This window comes from Diorhabda sublineata, chromosome X (assembly GCF_026230105.1).
Source record: "Diorhabda sublineata isolate icDioSubl1.1 chromosome X, icDioSubl1.1, whole genome shotgun sequence".
In the NCBI taxonomy this organism is placed as follows: Eukaryota; Metazoa; Arthropoda; class Insecta; order Coleoptera; family Chrysomelidae; genus Diorhabda; species Diorhabda sublineata.
In genome coordinates, this window is record NC_079485.1 from 7,538,964 (window position 1) to 7,562,120 (window position 23,157).

General features: G+C 29.7%; 2 protein-coding genes across 6 annotated transcripts; one reads left to right on the forward strand and one right to left on the reverse strand.

Moving 5' to 3' along the window:
- On the forward strand, window positions 1-10,830 carry LOC130451337 (FHIP family protein AGAP011705). Of its 5 annotated transcripts, none has more exons than XM_056790294.1 (8): window positions 1-539; window positions 593-780; window positions 1,794-2,045; window positions 3,595-3,857; window positions 5,901-6,170; window positions 7,061-7,462; window positions 8,671-9,023; window positions 10,274-10,830. In XM_056790294.1, exons 1-8 carry the CDS (start codon window positions 399-401, stop codon window positions 10,697-10,699), a joined length of 2,295 nt encoding a protein of 764 aa, XP_056646272.1. In that variant the 5' UTR covers window positions 1-398; the 3' UTR covers window positions 10,700-10,830. The 5 variants fall into 5 exon arrangements, with proteins under 5 accessions (XP_056646272.1, XP_056646276.1, XP_056646274.1 ...); XM_056790298.1 differs by having other exon boundaries at window positions 8-539; window positions 5,928-6,170; window positions 10,448-10,830; XM_056790296.1 differs by having other exon boundaries at window positions 11-539; window positions 10,448-10,830.
- Window positions 10,773-22,694, reverse strand: LOC130451338 (very long-chain specific acyl-CoA dehydrogenase, mitochondrial). The gene is made up of 9 exons (XM_056790299.1): window positions 22,387-22,694; window positions 22,131-22,338; window positions 21,536-21,710; window positions 20,477-20,645; window positions 18,405-18,645; window positions 17,838-18,167; window positions 15,252-15,608; window positions 12,965-13,177; window positions 10,773-12,396 (listed from the first exon to the last, which is right to left on the reverse strand). Exons 1-9 carry the CDS (start codon window positions 22,443-22,445, stop codon window positions 12,259-12,261), a joined length of 1,890 nt encoding a protein of 629 aa, XP_056646277.1. The 5' UTR covers window positions 22,446-22,694; the 3' UTR covers window positions 10,773-12,258.
- Between the last annotated feature and the right edge of the window lie 463 nt (window positions 22,695-23,157).

Genomic DNA, 23,157 nt, shown 5'->3' on the forward strand with positions numbered 1-23,157 from the left:
CTCGTTCAGGTTGCACATGCTTGAGAACGTGCAGAACCGAGCTGGAGCCTCGGAGAATAGAGACAGCGTTATCATTCTGTCATCCTTAGTCAGAATAGCTTCCACGTATAGAAAGTGTCCAAATAGAAGTATTACATATATGGCTTCATCTATGATCTAAGGTAATTTGTTACCATAGCAACTGTGTCAAAGTACGTCATTAATGTTCAAGGAATTGTATAAGATTGTCAAATAGTTCATCTCTTTTTGTATTGAGGTTTTCCAATATGATTCACTTATTATTCACTTATATTTAGAATTTGTTAGACAAATATTATAGGTTCCCAAACAAACTTTTGTTCTCTATTTAGTCATCAAAAAAGATGTAATAGGTAAATTGAGATTTACTAATAAATAATATGGAATGGATAAATTCATTTTTGTCTTCAAAATCATCAAAATCTATTATCAACCCAGAAGATGAATGTGATCCACAAGCCTGTTATGATAGTTTCAAGGAGCATTGGCATCAAGTGTGCAAATTATTTAATAGGGTTCAAGTACTGTACTTCAATATGTTGCTTCTAAAATATAAAGTTTCAATTATTTTTAGCAATTACCCAGCCATGACGATGTTTTGGGAGTCGTTAATCACTTGGAACAAATGGCAACATTATTATTATATGATATTAGACGCATTGACAGGCTTTACATGAATCAGTGCTCCTCCCAATGCCTGGAATATTTGTTGGATGAACACATACTAGATAAATTGTATGAATGGAGCACACGATCTGGAAGGTTAGAATTATGTAGTTCATACATAATTTTATTTATTACTATGTAATAAAATATAGATTCAAACTTAAAAACCATTGTAACTTAAAAGTGAAATTCATTGACTGACATAACTTTAATGTACTATGACTTCATTGGCTAAGCTTAAAACAGAAACAAAATTGTGGGTCCTAGATTCTTTCACCAGACCAGAATCATTTTGCATTGAGGAGAAATCAAAACTTATAAAATAGAAAACCACAGCTGAGCACTCAAATAGGAGTGAATATCTTGTCTTAGTTACCAAAGACTGTTCTGTATCTGGAATTAAGATTGTGAAAGGTCTAATAAAATATATCAACCTACTATTTTCATAGGGTCTCAGATACAAGACACTATAAAAATATAAAAAAACCTTGGTGGCTGTAAGTTTAGTAGAGAAGAGGTTGAAATACCAGAACACAATTTCTGCATTTACAAAACCAGCATGCACCCATGCCCATGTATTTAATTTAAAAGGGAGAACTAATCTTCCTGAAGCTGTCTCAAATAAAAGAGGAATTATAGCCCAGCTAAAGCAAAGTAGGAACATAATAGAGCTTTCAGATCACAATACACTCACAAACCCACAATATCCCACTCTAATCTAATCGAATTCAGCTTTAATTCTTTCCGATTTCAAGTAATTATGATTTGACTATATTAATATCATACTCTATATTTTATAATTATTTCCCCAATATATGGAGAAATGCAACTTCGAAAAATTGTACCTTGATTATATAATTAAATATTGAACAAAATTATCAGGCAAAAAATTTTGCAGTTTGTGTTTAAGTGATACAAAGAATTTGAATATAATAAACCAATAATAGCCGAGATGAAAAAGAAAAATCATTTTCTTAATGAAACAGGATCGGTTTTAATATAGTTTGTATTTATTATTACAATAACTATATTGTAATTGTTAATAGGTAAATTAATATAAACTATATAAATACATTAGTACATTCAATATTTACTTTTAATTATTTCAGATATATCAATGCAATAAGATGTGAACAATTGAAGTTATACAAAATGTTAGTTACTCATTCTAGACACATTTTGTTATTACATGAAACATTTGTAAATCCCTTAATCAAATTATTGTGTTCCATGGAAGAGGAAGTATTTTCTAACGAAGTAGAAAATTTATTAGTAGATTTAATCAACCAATTGAGTGCCCTACTTATGCAAAATGTTGAATTTATCGACTTGTTTTTTCAAGAAGTAAAGAAAGTACAAAGGTAGGTTTCAATATTTTTTCATAATTATATCTTATGTTCTGTAGATACTTTTACAACCACATTATATAAGTCCACATTTGCTTACTGGGATTCTTTAAATCAAGTTCAATATTGTATCTATTCTGCTGAATCATTTCATAGTGTTTATTTTTTACAAACCTTTCATAATTATAGCTAATATAGCTAAATTTAATCACATTGTATTAAATGGGAGTAAAAGAAAATAGTTTGCATTCAAAACTTAAATTCAACAGCAGGTTGGAAATATCACTATAGTTTTTTTTATTCCTGAATAGGTAGATATAGTGATTCAGAATATTTGGTACTAGATTTCGATCAGTTTCTGAACGTTGCATTTAATTTGTGGTGGAAATTTCAAATTTTTTAACATGGTCTACAAGAAATAAAGTATAATACTGATAAGCTTTTGTTATGCTAAAATGCCAAAAAATATAAAAACCGCAAATTTCAGTAATCTATCAATGACGCTGCTCATGAGAATTAATATTAGGCAGCCATTTAAGTGGAATAAATAATTTTCAAAGTTAAACATCATATTATATGACTACGATCAGATGAACTTGGTCAGTTTCCAAACAGCAGTGAACATGATCAGGTTTAATTTTGGAATATTCAGATCACGATTGGATTAACTCAAACATAGATACAGAAAAGTCCTTATGAGTTCAGATAATATTGGAGTCAACTCGCCGAACGAGTTTATGTTGTTTGAAGTTGTCTAGGAAATGAAAATTCTCTTTATTCATAAGTTGGCATTTATAGAGCTTCATTTTTTTAGTTCATCTCAAAGTGTACAATTTTAAACAAATAATCTGTTTCAAATTTGAATTACAAATAAATATTCCTTGGTCTGAAACGCCTAAAATGGATTAAAAATTACTTCTGAGTGATTGAGATGTGTTAGAATATTTATGTAGGTCTGGCTGGTGATGTTGATAGTTTTAATCTTTTTTATATATTTTTAGTGTTTTGTGCTTTGGTATGCTTCCAGAAAAGATAAATAAAGAATAATAAATATATCATTAAGCATTATATAATAGTGAATTCGTCGAGAAACAGATTTGTTACGGAGGAAACTAGAAAAATCCAAAATACCAAAATATTTACCTGATATGAATCCTGTCGACTTTTTTATTCAAAAATTCAAAATTTTTCAATTGATCAGTCTCTAATGGTTATATTGGTACTTAGACAGGATATGTGTAACTGACAAGATTCAGTATAGACAATATGACCGACACAGACATTTTTTAAGATTACACATCCAATGTAACTTGTCATGTATGCTAATCTGTAAGGGCTTTATTTGCATTCTATATACATATTTTGTGTATCACAGACGAATTCCTGGTACTTCCTACAAACATTTTGTCTTCTACTGATAAAGTAGTTAGGATTTGGTACTTATTCAGATTGAATATAGAGACACATCTACTCATAGATTCTATCAATGTTACTGAATTTTGGTGGTGTATTGTAACAATGTATGAATCCTATGTGCTTATGATATAAAACAATATTTTTTTAGCTTTATAATTTTTTCCCTACTGATTCCATTTGTGCATAGAGAAGACTCAATAGGTATGAAAGCACGCGATGCTCTATTACTATGCATGTCACTGTCAAAAAAGAATAAAAGAGTGGCTGTTTATGTCGCTGATGATTCAAATTTCTCCATACTGCTCATAACTGGTTTGGGTGGACTATATTCTGCATTACCAAATGTTTTAGAAGATATTTTAGTACCTGACTGGCATAGATTTACACCTGATGATGTTAATGAAATTAAAGGTAAATACAACATGAACATCTGGTTCCTTATGTACATTACTAGCTGACCCAGCCCCATGTTGCTGTGGCTCAGTAATAATGATAGATTGAATCAATTTTTTACTAATTTTTTTGATACAATCAAACTTATATTTTCTAAAAAAATTAAAAATAAATTAATTCATATGAGATTGAAAACGTTCCACCAAACTTTAGAGATAATAGGTAATATAGTGAAATGTTGAAATTAAGCACAAACAAACTTAATTTGAATTTACATTTTATTTATCTTGTCTCAAATTATAGTTTGTAAACAGTGACTTATTTACAAAATATATAAATTAAAAACATATAAAAATTAATTTTTATAAATGAGGTAGATAACATTGACAACGAACTATTATTTTTTCAATTTTAAATGACTAAAACTAAAAAAGTACTACTTTGTATACAACATTTCTGGTTAACCTGTCTTTCTCTAACACTAAGAGATTTGATGGTTTTTCCTACACGTGGAGCAGGTAACATGTGAGAAACATGTGTTTTCCAAATCCAAACCACAAATAGACAAATAGCATCTTTACTATATTGTTAAGTTTAGATTTTTTCCTCGGCATTATACTAAAATTAAAAAAAAATTTATAATTCATCATTAGAATAAATAAATTAGATAAAATTTACGACTGAAGAAATACGAGGTGGTATGAAAATTAATAGGCAAAAAAATTTATGATGTTATTTATAATAAAATTATTGGAACTGAACACTGCACAATAATAACACAATACAAACTACAATTATAAAAATCATTCACGAAAAATTAAGTATCATAAACGAAAATGACGTGGAATCAAACAAACTATAATTCAGATGAAAAATATGTGAAGCCATACTAGTTAAATATATTATAAGCGTGAGAGAAGTAAATTCTATATTTAAACGCGTAATCTATAATCTAGAAATAGAAATACGGCGCCATCCACCGGATATTTCCTACTTAGATGCCAATCCGCCATCTATGGAGCTAACCGATAAATACCAATTTACAGATGCTTACAAAATTTTATAAAAATTGGTTCAATAGTTTCGGAGTTTATCGCGAACATACATCGTAACAATAAATTTTTATATATATTGGAACTTGCAGCAAATTTTGGAGATTGAGAACTCTTTAATAAACTAAAAATCCAAGCTTTTGGGAAGTGTTCTTCCCATCATCAAGGAAACTATAATATAAATGTAGAAGTAAATAAAAATTCAAACCATGTATATAACATGTGTGTTGAATATATAATATTAAAGTTGACTTACGCTCAATTTGAGGATGAATTTCTAGGTGTTTTCTTAACGAAGTTGGAGAAGATTAAGGTGATAGGTTTCACATTGACTGTGCATATTGTAATTAATATTAGATTACAAATTTCTTGGATACATGTAAATTTACATGTATATTTTGAATTATCAGTCTTAATAATTGACAACACATGGTATTTTGTGCATATGTGCATTACTTGATGATTAAATCAATTTCAATTACAAATTTTAAATATATTCACGAATTCAAAAAAATTTTAATATTAATTACAACATGCACAGTCAATGTGAAACCCAATTCCTTAATCTTTTGCTGACTTATTAACTTCGTTAAGAAAACACCTAGAAATTCATCCTAAAATTGAACGTAAGTCAACCTTAATATTATATATCTAACACACATGCTATATACATGGTTTGAATTTTTATTTACTTCTCCACTTATATTGTAGTTTCTCTGATGATGGGAAGAACACTTGCCAAAAGCTTGAATTTTTCGTTCAATTAAGAGTACAAAAATTCCAACATTTGCTGCAAGCTCCAATATATTAGTATTTGTTCTAACTAGTCAGCAAAGACTTATCCGTTTTGGTACGTATAAAGATATATATTTACATATTTATTCGGCTGTTCCTATTGATATTCAAATTCTAATTATATATATTTATTATTTTACATGTTTTAGTAAATGCTTTTATATAACAAATTTAATATTGAAAAAAATAATGTCAATATATTTTTTATTTAAAGGATTGCTTAGTTTCGTTACATCTTTAGAATTTAGTAATGCCGTGGCACAAGTAGCACACCCATTGATACGAAAACAACTTGAAGAATTGTTGTTCCGTGGATTTTTAATACCCGTATTGGGACCCGCCCTCTTACAAATCGACATTTATGAACAAGTAGCTGCCACAGCTTATTTAGATTTAATTCTAAGAACTTTAACAAATACCGGATTATTACATGCGATGCTTCAGTTTTTACTAGAAGTGGACTTCGACGGGGACAAATTATTAGGTATGTTTGAAGCATTCTTCTTTGCTATTATTACAAGGCGTAGCTATTTTCCAATACAATAAATTGAAACAAATCCAAAAAAAAATCTTTGATTTGGTAAGCACACTTCATTTACCATGGAAATCTATATTATCGGCGACTACGCTAGATTTCTACCTGACCAATGGTTCGCAGTAGGAAGTGAGGATGGCGCCACTTAGCGTTGGCTGAGAAATGTTTAACTACATGTACCAAATGCGACGTTCTTTGACATTGTCTTCTGTTCGGGTCTCAAGCCCGAACAAGGGGTGTTAAACTGCTCTGATGAGACGTAATAACGTCGAAACTAGTCAGTAGTTAGACCCTCTCCTTGTAATTGCGAGCCATTGGGAATGTTAATATCGACAAAAAGGTTGATTTACATCACAATCTTCAGAGGGCTTGTGATTCAATATTCGTCTAGGCATTAGTCAGGAAAGTAGTTGTTTTCCCCTTTGAAGAAAAGCGGATTACATTTTCGAAATTATTTCAGAGGTGAATAGTAGAAATTCTTTATCTTGATACATTTTGCACACCTCATTTACCATGGATATATATATATATATATATATATATATATATATATATATATATATTACTAATTTTAAATAGTTTTATTTAAATATTAATAATTTTTTACAATCAACCATATAAAGCTAATTGAAAAAAAACTAATTTTTTCTTTATTTTTTTATTTTTGGTACCAATAAATAAAATTCACTCACTTTCAGTTTACAATCAATTCCTGAAATATGATTTCAGCATCACTCCATATAACGCAGGAACCAAACTGCCAAATGTTTCAATTCAGTACTCAAATATATTCTCATTACATATTATATTCTAATAATTTTTGAATTTTTTATTTTCAGATATTTTAGTACAACGATTGAGATCTGAAAATAGGCAGCTATGTCTAGTTTCTATAGCTATGTTTGAATCTATTGTAGATTTAAATTGTGAAGACCTAATGTTAGAATTAGTATTTAAACATTTACAACCTTGCCTTCATCTGATGTTATCACAACGAAAGATGTTTCTGTCATTTGATCCATACTGTCAGAGTTTTGAAAAATTTCTAACATTGACACCAAAATGTTGTCAGACAGTGGAGTTTACTAGTCATGATAATGGACAATGGTATTCATTGAAGAATAAGCAAAGTTTGTACGGAAAGTATTTTGCATATTTATGTGATGCTAGAAATAGAATAGCACAATGTCAAATGGCCTGCATTGCATGGAATAATTTGTATACTGGAGAAGATTATTGTGGTAAGTTACTAGTATAATATTATGTTATTCAATTAATTAATCTAGATTGAACAAAACAAATTAATTTATATAACCATATATATATCACACCGGCATCTAAATGTTCTTGATTTTAGGTGTCTTCTGTTTTAAAATTAGTGTTTTTCTGATAATTTTTTTTTGTGCCTGGTGTTGGAAACGAAAAGGTATGTTAGCGGATCGGATAAAAGCCATATTTGGTAGAAAACCATAATTATTGCCAGAATAAAGAATAAAATTACTCGTTTCTCCATTGAGCAAAGAGTTTTTAAGACACAATTTTAGAATCATCAATCCATAATATTTAACTACGACGTATATATCAAATCAGGCTTCGTCCAAATACATTATCTTTCTGTTTGAGTCTAGGTATGTCGTCATACTTTGTAAATATTCTTGTCGAAGTTAGACGACGCGTCATGATTTCATAATAACAATTCAGTTGTCAAGTTTTTGACTTCTAAAATCACATCCTTTCAAACATGCTGAAGTCTCTATAAACATTTGTAGTCATAATGGTATGTATGAAGTTTGTTCTGAATCATGTCCAATGCTAGCATTAAATTGGCTTCATAAAAGTTATACACTATTCGTTGGATAATATTTTTGGTTGTACGGTTAATTTTTGTCAGTTTTCGGTTTAACTTTTATTCGTATTGTGTATCATCTGTAACATCCCCACTTGTACAACGCGATAAATGGTAGAAAATGGAAGTTAATTGTTCAATCTGTTTAATAATAGTTATTTCTGACTGAACGCTCAAACATTTTTAAAATAACCTTTTGACAATTTTTATGTCCAAACTCTCAATTGACTTGTATTATTAATACTTTTCACGATTCAACACAATAGATTATAATAAAAACAATTACGGATATATACAAAGTAAATCCGAAAAACAAATTAAAATAATTATAACATGAATTATACAACTGTGCCATTGTTAACAGTAAAAGGTACCAGTATATCAGTTTTATAGTAGGAACGTATTGCTACCTTTTATAGCCCTTCAAGTAAGAATAGAATGCACTTTAACATATTTAGCGCATATTTATATTAGAGTTAAGCATAATAGTTTTAGCATGAGAAAAAATTGTTTGGTAGTTCTCAAAATTGTCTCTACATTACGTGCAACATAGCATATGCCGTGTAAGTTGTATAGATCACTACATTTGGATTTTTTTATCAGATAATTCTGCTGGAACATCATTAGAGCGAAGCAGTGGATATGAAAGTTTAAATTGCTCCTCTGAAGACACTAAGACAGAAGAATACTGGGAAAAATCAAGTAATTATCAACATAAGAAACAACTACTAGAAACCCCAAAAATTACATGTATTGAACAATCTGGTGCATCTGCTGGCCCGTTTCTCTCCATTCTGATGGAAAAATTGAGAAATTATTTATCGAATTCATTTTATATAAATATACATTTAACTGGTTTGATTTCCAGATTGGCTGCCTATCCCCAACCGGTCCTCAGAGCGTACCTTTTAGATCACAATTTGATTCTCCAACCAAATGTGCCATCCATATTTGAAGTAAGTCAAAATTTATGATAATATATAAATATTTTTCTAGTTCAATAAAAATAACTATTAGTGTGTAGGGATATACTTATATTCCAAAGCGTTGTAGACAATGAAAGTATGCTTGATTTGGGTTAATAAATTATTTATTAAAGTAACGAATATATTTCAAATCACAATTCTTGATTATGCGATAACATGCCATATATAATTGTCCAATAACCACTTTGGAATGAGCGTAATATTAAAAATCAGGCTCACACTGGAATGCTAGTCGTAGAAATTAATCTGATTTATATGCTTGAAGAACTTATTGGCTTGTTGATCAATTGTGTGTGTGCTAACATGTTAAGTACAATATGTACATGTACGATAATGGTCGTTGTTGGTGTGAGCTAACAACATGTTTATTTACATGAGAGTAAAAACTGTCTTTTCAGTTATTAATAAATTGTGAAGAAATAATTATTACTCTAGAAATTATGATAAATTTACGATAAAAATGAAATTAACAAGAGAGTTCTCATCCCTACTCCGTGATGTTTGCTGGATGAGAGGTGAGAACGGTAGACAGTAGATAACTGATTGATTGAGAGTTGATCAGTTATCGACCGAGTGTGGAATATCAAATTAAATTGAGAAAAAAAAACATAATCAAAGTAAATTGAAATTATAAACTGTGAATAAGCATTCATTGTACTACAATTATTATATTCGATTGCCATCTTGCTATCATATTTTAGATTTGTGGATAAAATAAAAAAATCGTCATTTGAAAAATAGGGGTTGATCGTAAAAGTGTGAAAAATTGAGGGTGATATGAATTTTTATAGTCACGACAAAATAATGATAAAAATCTGTCCAAAAAATTAAAGTTTATAATTAACAAATAAAAAATAAAGGTTGATCGTACAAGGGTGAAAATTTAGAGTTGTATGTATTTTCTAATAACACATAACAAAAATCTGTCCAAAAACTAAAAAAAAGTTACCACTTAGGAGTAGGAAAAATAGATACTAGCCGATTCTCAGACCTGCTGAATATGCATATAAAATTTCCTACAACTCGTTCAAGTCGTTTCGGAGTAGTATGATAACTAACATTGTGACACAACAATTTTATATATGATTTTCACAAACCAAACAATGTATCTACATTCCAAACTATAATCAAAACTACTCTTTTAAAATGTCATAATAATTGATAAGTAATATTGATGTAATTCCTTTTAATGTACCATGCTCACCTGTTACTAATTGCAGGTTATAGGAATACTAAAACAGCAAATAGACGACTACCTTTATCAACGATCAAATTGTTTACAGTTAATTAAATTTGCTAGAGATCTCTTAGTAGATAGAGAGTTGATGTTAGTCAATCAAAGAAAACATAATATCGAACAGCACAACAAAAAACTAGAAATTGAACCGTTTCAGAGGAACATTTCCAAAAGAAGAAGTCTAGGCATATCTCCAATCAGTAGTATATTTGGAAGAAGACCAAGCCAAGTAGATATTACTATTCCTGTGATGTTATCAGATGAGGTTCAATTCAATAATATTTATCAAAAATTTAATGCCAGTCAACATGTAGCGCTGTGTGCAGTTCTGTTAAGTGAATGGTTGAAGGAGTTATCTGCGCTAGCTCAAGAACATACTGTAGCTCATTTTGCTAACCTTTTAAAATAATTTGTGTGTTGAATGAATAATTTATTATGATACTAATGTAAATAATACATTTCACCAAATACTACTTTTGACATTTTTTGTTTTTAGTTATGATTTACTTTATAATAATAAATCCTATATTGCCGTTGGAATTAATTTATCATTATGTTATTTCATCACTACCCTCTTTCATGATAGGAAGAAAGGACAAAACTATTTATTGTATCTTATGGTATGAAGCGTTGATTTATATTATATTTATAATTCGATGGTTATACCCAGTGGCGTATCTAGACGTAGACGAAATGGGTTCGAGTTCACTTCCTTATTGGACCTTAGATCATATGCTTCCAGGCCAGTTTATGAGGTAGATCATATGTTTGAATTTCCTTTCGCGCAAAGTTGTTTTTTTTTTTGTATAACGAAAAAAACCATTCAATGAATAAAAATAGGGAATATATAAGGAGGAGGTGGCCAAGGTCAAAGATCCGTGACCAGTCAAAAGTCAAGTTAAGACTTATAATTTTGTCTGGAATTGTTAGTGCCAATGGCTGATTAAGGTATGTCGAGCTTTATATATCTGAGAATGTGATTGCCAATAACCAGTCAACCAAAATATTATATAGTGTATAGAAAAACTGTTAAAATGCATAACCGGTCAACCAACATATTATATAGGGCATATCACAAATATATCGATATCAGAAAGGCATTACTCACGGGATAACAAGGCCAGTCAAGTTCAAAGGGCAAAGCCCAAATGACAATGATCAGTGAATAGTCAACTACAGGTAATAGGTCAATAACCAGTCAAGTTCCAAGGTAAATGACCGGTCAAGGTTCGTCAGTTTTTATGACTGGAGATGTGAACGCCAATAACAGGTCGGCCGACCAACATATACAAGGTATATCAAAACTATCAATGTAAAACAAGGCAAATTTATCAATAAAAAAAATATAATAAAGTTTACTTACCTTAATTTGGTCTTTAATTGCGTTTACTAGCGCAGCACATACTTCTGGTACCTAATATACTTAATGTTAGTATAAACTGTTAAATCTTTTTAGCAGTGAAAAAACATTTTCCTAAGATCAGTGGAGGTTCTAATGTTTCTGATTCCATTACATATTCAAATTTCTATCAAAGTTAAATCATAAGCATTTATTTACAATGACTTTATAAAGATGTGTTTGCAAGGTAGAGAAAAAAGGGGTTCAAAAATCAAATTGGTTGAACAAGAGATCAATAGAACATAATTTTTGGTCTCTCTGTATCGTACAAACGATTTAATGAAGATTAAAACTACAATTCTTTTAAATTACACCTAAACAATGCGGCCATGCTTTTCCATAAATGGCTGAGATTTACAGAATAATATAGTCTGTAGAATTATTTATTAAATAAAAATAATAAAAAACAAAGGCTGATCACAAAGAACGTTTTCAGTCATTATTTGATCAGATCAGATTTCTATATATTAGGCATGATACCAATACATGAAAATATTCTTTTATAAAAAACATATATGCAAGTACCCACGATCGCCAATAATAAATTATTGTGAATTAGTAATAGTTTACTACAGTTTCAAGGGATTCTTATGTGCAATTCCTCCTGCTGTGCAAATGTTCTTTGAAATGGTGATCATTTTTGCAAAGTTGTCCAAATGTTTACCGGATGATATGGTATCTAGATTGTTCTTCACTCTTTCTGAAGCCTTAAAGTAAAAATTTATTTTAGAACGGTATTTTATAAAAAAAAAATTATATACATTTTCAATGTCATTTATGTGAGCTTGTCTTTTTTTCAATGTGATAACTTTCAGCTAAATTTTACAAACTTAGCTTCAGTAAGTGGTGACTTTAACATAATGTTGAGATATTCATATTAGTGTAGGCCAATATCTTGTAATAGATGGATTATATCCTCTATGAAAACAAAACGTATTTGTTTGTAGATGAAATATGTATTCATTTTAAATTTTACATATCATGACAAATACTTAAATAGAAGATTGTTACCTTTGATTGTTTAATACAAATTAATTACCAAATAAAAATCAATGTTATTTAAGCAGTAAAGTATACTACCTATATGACGACAGTTATGAATAACAAATTTCTTTTTAAATTTTATAAGAATTTTTTTTTAAATTCAGGATTAAATAGACTTCTGGTCAAATATAATTGATTACATTTGATATATCCATGTTAAATCATTGAATTATGAAAAATAATTATATATTGCAACATATTTTATACATTTACAGTAATGTAAATACTTACTTCAAGTACCCATGTTTCTGCCATCAATTTTTCATGATTTGCTGACTCTAGATTATCCTGAAGTGAGCTACTAGCTCTTGAAAGTACAACAGCACTACTGTAAATATCGAAAGTAGCATTGGCAAAACGATTTAATATAAACTGTTCGTTAACAATCCCTTTTCCATATTTTATAAGAACCATTTCAACAGCTTGGTTAAAGGTATCTATGTTCTAAAAAAGAAAAAAGGTAGATAACATATTCTCAAAGTTTAATATTTTCAGAACTATTACCACAGTTTTCGTATTGTAGAAAATATACAAGAGTATCAAGAAATAAATGATTAAAAGGTACCATTAGTACAGTACAGTTAAATTAAAAAATTAGCATTTAGCAGATGAAATAATTACCATATTTTAATATAAATATATCGCCAATAGAGGCATTTAAAGTTGAATGCTATATTTTTTACTGATTTTCTACCGCTTCCACTATCTCCCTCAAACATTTTTTGTAACTTTAGACCAGGGATGTGGAAACTACGGCCCGCGGGTCATCTTCGGCTCGCGACCATCAAACAATAATCAAGTACAGTTTTCGTATTATCAGAAATTACATTCTCATCAATTGGCAGTAATGGCAGGGCACGTCGCGCATAAAACAACATGTGCTTCCGAAAGTACAACAGTCAGCTAACACACGGTGAAATTTTAAAACCCGCAAGGTAGGAATTTAGATGTTACTATGTATTTTTTATGTAAAATCTGAAAACAGATTATTCCGATAATGATATACAAGTAGGTAATGGGCAATGAATTCATTGATGTTGGCTTTGTTGTTACAACAGCAAAATGTCGACCAAAAAACGTAAAGTCGATTCTGAGTGGTGAGTTTTTGAAGAAGAATGGTTATGGAAATATTTTTTCACATAATTTAACGGCAAACCAGTTTGCCTTATTTGTAATGAAACAATGAAACAACAGTTTTTAAAGATTTTAATTTCTCTCGACACTTCTCAAAAAAACATGTAAATGTAAAATATTCATCGATGACAGAATCAGAGAGGAAGTCTTTTGTTGAAAGGCAAAAATAGAAGTTACTTGGATGGCAGAACATGTTCACGAAGCAATCTGATACTCAGAAGGCTGCAAAACTGGCAAGTTATGTTGTAGCTTACAAAATTGTTAAAAGTAACCGAACATTATCGGATGGTGAATTTGTAAAAGATCGCATAATGGCGGTAAGTAATATTATTTGTTCAGAAAAAATTAAAGAGCTTCAATCATTAGCTTTATCGAATTGACGCCATCGCTGAACAATTATTGTAACGAATCATGTAACCATGGAGGGCACGAAAGTGAGCGATACTGTCCAATTGCTGATTTTTATTAGAGGAATTAGGAGATTCAATACTTTCTGACGGTAAAAGGCAAATGGGACGACTTCAGGATCATGTCTGGCGAAAATTGGTTCACTGATTTCGCATTTTACACAGATTTGCTGTCATACTTAAATAAATAAAATATGAAACTTCGGGGCACAAATCAGTTCTTTGATGAGCTTTGGAAACATTTAAAAGCCTTTAAATTGCAGCTTAAATTGTTTTGCAGCTGTGTAGAAAATAATGAACTTAGCCATTTTCCCAAACTGAGCAGTATATCACCTATCTCAGATGACAACTTAAATAGGTTCACTCAACATCTGACGAAGCTGCACGAGGAATTTGAAAAGAGATTTCAAGATTTTAAGGAAATTGAGCCGTCATTAAATATTTTTTCCATGCCAAGATATTTATGCGAACAAACGTTTTCAATAATGAAAATAAGACAAAATTGTCTTCGTAATGGGCTTTCGAATGACCACCTTTTTTCATTGTTAAAAATTTCAGAATCACAGCTAACTTAAGTTCAATTAATTACAATTAGAAATGTTATTTTTTAACATTGCACAATAAATTAGTGTTTCAGAAAAATTATAGCAATATTTTTATTTTAGTAAATAATGTGATTTTAAAACTTGGTCCGGAAAAATTGGCACGCTAAGGAAAAAGTTTCCCCATCCCTGCTCTAGATCCTTTAGAACCACACATCTATACCTTCAACTATTGGTTTGGTTTGTTGACATATAATTTTTTTATGTGTAAAATGTTACCTTTTGATAGAACAATCAACAAAGCTAGTAAATTCCTTTAGAATCTCGTTAGTTAAGTCAAATCTTGTTATTAATGAGTTTTTAGAAATTTTTGTAATCTATTCAAGTGTGAAGAATATACATTGTAACTATTGTAGAAAAGTTAAATAATTATACCTTTGCAACCAAATTAGCATAAGGAACCAAATCCTTATGTACAAGATGATTCATAGCTGGAGGAGAGTTCAACCCAACTTTTCTGCCTACTCTCTTGGAAGCTTCTTCAAAAATGAGACCTAAATTAGCAGTAGGATTTTTAAAAGCATTTTGTAATTCTTTTAAATGTGCTCCAGCATACTGAATTCCAGTTAATGCAACAAATAATCTCAAAATATCGTTAGTTCCTTCAAATATTCTGAATATTCTTAAATCTCTCATAACCTTTTCTAATCCAGTTTCTTTCATGTATCCCATACCTCCAAGAATTTGAATGGCTTCATCACAAACATACCATGCGGCTTCTGACGCGAAGCACTAGAAGTATACAATACTCAACATAAACTAGAATTATTTTATTAAGGTGATAACCACATATTTGAAAAGAAAATTATCATTTCAGAAGCCTAGCATATGTGTGTTTATGCAAATAAAATTAAACCTTTAATCAAAGAGCTAAAATTGAATAATGAATAGAGAATCATCTGTAAGCTAGTCATTTAGTGAACATGTTATGTTTTCTAAACAATTTGTTTGATAATTATACTATGCAACACTCAAAGTTACTGGAACCAAATCTGTTGTAGTATTGGTAGCGCTTCAAAAATTAACAGATATATATCACGTCTAAAATAGTTTAAATATTTTTTTTACCAAATTGCCACTTTTTCTTTAAATTCTGTAAGTAATTATTTTCGGGAAGTCATCTTTGGAAGTTAGTTGCTGCTGACTTCTGTAAAATGTTACGTAAATGTGTTAATTCTTCCGACTTATTTTGTTATGTTTGCGGTGAATATACACCTAAAAGCCAAAAAGAGGAAGATACTAAATTGAAACAGAATGTACAACTCCTGTCAGTCTCAAGAACCGCATTTGATTAACCAATTGGAGCTTGATGATCTCATGAGATTTGGATTTACCCAAAGTAAAAGCTGAAGTGTTAAGTTCAAGACTGAAACAGTGGAATCTGCTTAAGACGGGAGTTAAAGTTATTGTGTACCGTAAACGTCCCAGTTCATATGTTGATTTGATTTCTAAAGATAACGTCTTAATGTACTGTAATTACATTGAGGGCTTGATGATAAAATTGGCTTATGAACATAGGTCAGAGGAATGGATACTCTTCCTTGATTATTTAAAGTAAACTAGTGTTCGAAAAGAAAGAATGCAGCAAATGCCAATGGTTAATTTGTGCAGATTTGAAAGTTGTTGCTTTAGTCTTAGGACTACAAACTGCCTACACGAAATACTGTTGCTTTTTATGTGAGTGGAATAGTCGAGAGAGAAATGAATATTATGTAAGAGCAATATAGCCAAGAACTGTTTACATTCCTAAGCAAAAAGATGTGAAAAATTAACCTTTAATTAACCCCGAAAAGATAATATTACCACATTTGCACATCAAATAAGAGCGAATAAAAAAAAATTGTAAAAGCCATGGACAAAGATGGAACAGGTTTCAAATTTTTAAAAGAAAAATTTCCTGCTTTGAGTGACGCTTAAAATAAAGAAAGGCATATTTGTAGGACCCAATGATGAAAAATTAATTAAAGATCCGGCATTCATCACAACCTTAAATGAAAAAGAAAGAAGCTTGGATGGCGTTTGTCAAAATTACTGAAAAGTTTTTGGATTATTATAGATCTCAATATTCTGACCTCATCAAAAAATGTTCAATGCATATTATACATTGGGATGCAATATACGTGACTAATAAGGAGAGTGCTTTCATCAAGATGTCGTCACAATTGAAAAGCGCTACCAAGGAAAATGGGAGTCAGCAATGCTTACAGACTAGTACTTATCTTTAATTAGAGACACTCCGGACTCAGAATATAGAACAAATGTGAAACGGTCTAAGAAAACATGTTTTTCTAGTGCTGATAATAAAACTGGAGTTTCATAAAAACATAAGATTTTTCAAAAAAATATATTTATTTCTCACACAAATGTGATGCAAATAAATTTTTTTTTCTCTCATTAATCATATAATCCACGATGAAAAAATTAATGATTTTTTTGTTGTCAAGTGATAAGCACCCTCATATAAATCTAACATTTTTATATTACCTAGGGAATTCATAAACATATTTACTATGAAAAACAATTTAAAATTTGAGCAGCAGAACAAAACTTTATAGTAAAAATATTTGAAATTAATACCATCCACTTCAATGTTCAACAATATTCAGGAAATTTTGTCTAAAAGTTATTAAATAATACATTCTTTTATAATCCCAAGAGCAGAATGTAGTAGAATGTAAGTTTATTTCATATCTCTAAACTACCAAATCATGGTCGATGGAAGAACTAAAACAGTTAATCATAACAGTCAAATATATAGTAAAATGTTTATTTCATTTAGTTCATCGTTTTACAAATGATGTCATATCATCGGTTATAATTTCATACAAAATAATAATCATAGGTTTCTATAGGTTTAATTACTGTAGCATAAATTTTGCTATTCTATTATTTTCATACTTTTATGTGGCTTAAACACCTAAATACCCAAGATCATCCAAATTAACATAAAAATAATCTTACCTTAGATATTGCAGCCTCTAGTTGATAATCCTTAAAACCACTATCCATATTTGCAGATATCATATAAGCCATAGACTCTGTTACATAATGAAGCATAGACATGCGAGCTAATTTCTCTTGAATAGAACCAAAACTGTCGATTCTTTGGCCAAATTGCTTCCTCTGAGTTGCAAAATCAACTGCTTTTTTTATACATGCCTTCATGGTCCCTGACAAAGCAGCTGCCATACCAAAACGACCATTGTTTAAAATGTTCATAGCAACTTTGAAACCATTTCCCAATCCACCCAAAAGATTCTCGGCAGGAACTTTGACATTATCATAATAAACCTAGAAGAAGCCCCACAAAATAAAATGGACAAAACAAACATTATTTCAGAGTTACGATTAGTATAGAGATAACAGTGAAAATTTGTTAGTGTAGTTTGGGAGTAAAAAATGTATTTCATTAGTTCGTTTGCAACTAAGTTTCCTATTTTAGAATTGGGGTGTTTCATCACAAATTTTAAGAATTTTTTCTAAATTGGATTATGAAAATAAAACTCGAAAATGTATGGCAATTAGTACCTCTGCAGTATTCGAACATTTTATTCCCATTTTCTTTTCTGGGGCTCCATTTGTAACACCACCAAATGATCGTTCAACAATGAAAGCAGTAACTTTATCAACAAATTTTCCAGTCTTTTTATCTAGGACAGGTGTTTGGGCAAAGACAGTCATTATCTCAGCAAGTCCACCATTACTTATCCAAATTTTTGAACCATTGAGGATATAATGCTTACCATCTGAAGATAATTCTGCTCTTGTTCTGTAAAAAATAACATATAAAACATTCATGGCATTTTTTCAATAGTTAGCTTTGCAATAAATAGTTATATTTCAAAATTATGTGTATGAGTGGATATAGATATGGAACAATATAGATTTGGCACAAGTATGATAAGCCTCCCCACAACTCTATACATAGACTACTGATATTAAGAGAAACTGATTTATCATATTATCTATTTTATGTCAAAACATTTACTTCCAGAGATACCGGAAGTAGCCATTATCTCAAGAAAGCCAACAGATGTCGAAATCGATTTCTTGTATCATTAATAGTCTATGTATAGAGTTTCATGATGATCGTGTGGTGGCTTATCATATTCTTACCATAGATTCAAATTTGACGTACGGTCAAATTATTTTTTAATTACTGAGACCAAAAGTTGGGTGTGAATTCACATTGAACCTTAAATTTGTTACGCTCCTGACTAATTTTTGATGTGAAATAAAATTACTTTTGTAAGAGTACATCAAATTTTGTTAATTTATTCAACACCATTTCGGAAATATCATGGAAAAATCATATTCAGGTAAGCCCCTTTGAGACACTGCAGCCCTCTTGGTGATAATTTTTCGATATATGTCAAATAAGCAAAATGGACTTCTTTTATTTAATTAATTATATATTATATATGTTATAATTTTTTGAAGACAGATGAAAATTTGACTTTCGACTTATTCTAGTCTTTATCAACATATGATATTGACACTGACAATTTGCGTATTTATACTAATTAATAGATCACCTACATCATGAATATCAAAGTAAGAATAAAATCAAAATAGAAATTTATACATACGAGTATATATATGAATTGTAAAGAAGTCTTTGCCAGCTATATTATGAGCGGTTTCTAAAGTTTCTAAAGCTAAAGCTTTACCATGTAAAAATACATTGCTGTCTTTGTTATTAAATAACACCACCATTGACGTCGTTGAATCTGTAAAAATCTTAGGGCTTGTTGTGGACAATTCCTTGGGAGTTACATATTGCCGCCTTATCTAAGAAATTATATTTCTCCTGTTTTGTGCTGAGATCAGTTTCCAAAGAACTGAACTTATCCATCTCCTTAACAGTTTATTATGCTCTTATTGAGTCGCATCTCCTATATGCCATTTTCTTCTGGGGTATGTGTGGTGCGACTCAATTTGAGCGATTCTTCACACTACGAAAGAAAGCTGTTAGATATTTACTAGAACTAAACAGTAGAGCTCACTGCAGGGCTTTCGTTGCATGGCTATCCACTTAGGAACGCGGAGCACGACCTTTACTACCTACTTCACGTTCAGAATTAGTTAAGGGTTCAATATTTTACCAAGCAATAAAAATGCACAATTACTTGCCAATTGAAATCAAATCGATATCATCTTTTCCCGCATATCACAATAATTTGAGGGCATATTTAGTGGAAAGTGCCTTCTACTCTGTATATGTCTTCTATTCTAATGATAATATTTAATTCCGAGTATGCTGCATACTGGTTTAATTTTGCTATGGACTTATATACTAATTATTACCTATTACTATTAACTATAATTTTATTACTTATTGTGGTTTCCTTTTGTATATTGAAATTTTATTGTATTTATATCTTTATGTAGTTATTTTTAGGTTTGTTTTTTAGTTTTTATAAGTTTTTTTCTAAAAATTGTAACAATTTTTTGACAATAAAGCATTTCTCTCTCTTTTTCTCTCTATGTACTTTCCAACAACTATCAAATCATTTAAAAAAATATTATATTAATATAGTCATGTAATAAATTGTCCAAATATGTCACTAAATTATTTCTATTTTGACTTTATTACTTACTTTATTGAACCAGCATCAGATCCGGAGGAAGGTTCTGTCAAACAAAATGCAGCAAATTCACCCCCTGTTGAAACTCTCGGTAAATACTTAGCTTTTTGTTCTGCTGTTCCAAAAAGCAGTATTCCTTTAAAACCAATAGACTGATGAGCACCAAGAGTAATGCCGACACCTGCAATTAGCAAAAGTCACTAGGTAATAGGTTTCAATTAAATTGTATGAGTAAATCTGAAATCTATTTTATGTTCAACAATTTTCATGTATTGTAACATTGAACAGTTGTCTAACATGAACTTCTATAGGTTTTGGATCAGACTGATAGGTACTGGACCACAAAAATTAGGAATTATTTTCACAATCATAACCATTAAATTATTGCAGAGATAAATGAATTAAAATGTTAATCTCTATGTATTACAGAGTAGTTTTCAAGAAGGAGACTACTAAATTTGGTTTATATTGAATGTTTCTGAAAAAATTCATCACATAAACTTCATGACATGTTGCCACATCCAAATGCAATTGAATGGGGATTTATATATTGTTTGATTTATATTTTCAAAGTAATAGAAACAGATTAATTAAAAATATTTATAATAATAATAATATAATTCAAATGTGGATAACAAATGACAAAATTTTCTCTTCGTCCAAATTATTAATATAAAAAAAAATAATATACATTGAAAAATTCTGAGCTATTATATAGTGATGATATTATAAAAAATTTAGAGCAAAAGTATGTCCAATAGAGAAATAATACAATCAATTTAAAAAAATTAGGTGCTTAAAAACAAATACCTAATTTAAAATCATGTAAATGATTTTTTATCTTGACTGGGAAGAATATGTAATGACAATCCTTACAGGTAAGAATATTTTGTTTATCAAATATTAACTTATTATTATGATAAAAATTGAACAAGACACGACATGCTGACTGTGAGTATCTACATTAATGTCATTTAGCAGAATAACTTTTTATTGTGTAAAATATTTCTGGTGAGATTTATCTGACTTTTGCGAAAATCAATTACAAAATTTAAAACAAATACTTCTTACCTAGATCACTCCCTCCAACAATTTCTACAAGTCTTGCATATTGTGTGTTGGTCAGCCCAAGACCTCCCATTTCTTGAGGTACTTGAAGAGCAAATGCCCCCATATCCCAGAGACCTTTAAGAGATGTTTCATCTACTTTTTCTTCCAAATCATTTTTAGCGGCATCATTGACTTCCTAAAAAGTTCATTATTTATATGGCTATGAACAATGAATTGACAACAGACTAAAAATATGAGTTTGATATAGTATTAGGAATTTTTATTCTTTTGATTAAAATAAACAGATATATAACTGAATGGACCAGAAAAAACAAAGGATAGACAATGAATCCAGACTCCAGCAAAGTAGAAAAAAATGAGGATTTATAGTTAATCAACATTTGAATATAAAATATAACAAATTTCACTTTCACGGACATAATATTCAGATCATAGCATAAATGTACAGCTTTGAAACTTTTATATTCAAGTTATTGAAAAATTATACTGCTAAAGTTAAAGAGGTAAGTAAGCCCTTGTTTATAAAACTATCTAATGTTATACACACAACTTGCAATATAACCTATATAACTAATATTAGTTTTCGAAAATTTACCTCAAAAAACTTGATTGTTGGATCAACTAACATTTGTAGGGTTTCCCTTTGTTCTTCATTCAAAACATTGGGATAAGGAAATATTTGCTTGGGTTCTATTTGTCCTCGAAATATATTCATAACAAAAGAACTATTTTCATTATTCCTTGGAGCGGTTTTTTCAACATTTTGGGTACAGTACTTTTGTATTGCAGAAGTAGATAAAAATCTAAAATTTAAAATATGTGATAAATGATATTTACTAAAATACAATTACCTTGGGATAATATAGTATTCTGTTTTTTGTTTAATACTATTATTAAGTATTCTTAACATATTCGAGTTTCTTGAATAATAAAAGGCACTTGATATTTCGGTATAAAAATATATTTTATATAAAACCTTTGAACGTTTCAACGTATATCTAGAACACTATTAATCACTATTTTTCTTGTTGGCATTATTTGGAATTTGTACCCGATCTGATCACTTGTGGCAAACGTATAACATATTGCCTATATCTGAAGAAGCAAAACAGAAACAGCCAAAAGCGAAGTTTCGTGTTTAGTCTAAATGTGTAGTCATTGCTAAATCAATAATACGGGATTGTCATGCTCTCAGAATATTCATAACTGTATTTTCGTATTGGGAATGTAGCAAAATTAAACACAAAAATTTACTAACTTTAATATATTCCGAGTTTTGAATACTCTTGTATTCATTCTATGGGACTGAAATTATGTTCAAGTACAATATAAGAAATATGTATAAATATATTAAATTTTAAAATCTTTGAATTTAATGTTTTTACTAGAAATTACACAATTTAAAACAGCCGCTTAAGATTTAGTAATTATTGTAAGTAAGTTTTATTATTTTTATACATTTATACATATTTTTGTATTGTACTTGGCCATAATTTTTGTCCCAGACGATTAGGTAATACATAAATATGACACTCATTAAAACTAATGATAATAAAATTAAAACTAAATTATATACGAAAGAAACATTATCTGGACGAAACCAAAGTTATAATTCACACCAT

Coding starts and splice junctions, on each gene's coding strand:
- LOC130451337 (XM_056790294.1), top strand. CDS start 399: ATGGAATGGATAAATTCATTTTTGTCTTCAAAATCATCAAAATCTATT. Junction 540..592: donor AATTATTTAATAGGGTTCAA/GTACTGTACTTC, acceptor AATTATTTTTAG/CAATTACCCAGCCATGACGA. Junction 9,024..10,273: donor ATGTGCCATCCATATTTGAA/GTAAGTCAAAAT, acceptor TACTAATTGCAG/GTTATAGGAATACTAAAACA.
- LOC130451338 (XM_056790299.1), bottom strand. CDS start 22,445: ATGTTAAGAATACTTAATAATAGTATTAAACAAAAAACAGAATACTAT. Junction 21,711..22,130: donor CAACAATCAAGTTTTTTGAG/GTAAATTTTCGA, acceptor TGAACTTTTTAG/GAAGTCAATGATGCCGCTAA. Junction 13,178..15,251: donor ATGCTAATTTGGTTGCAAAG/GTATAATTATTT, acceptor TTTCTTTTTTAG/AACATAGATACCTTTAACCA.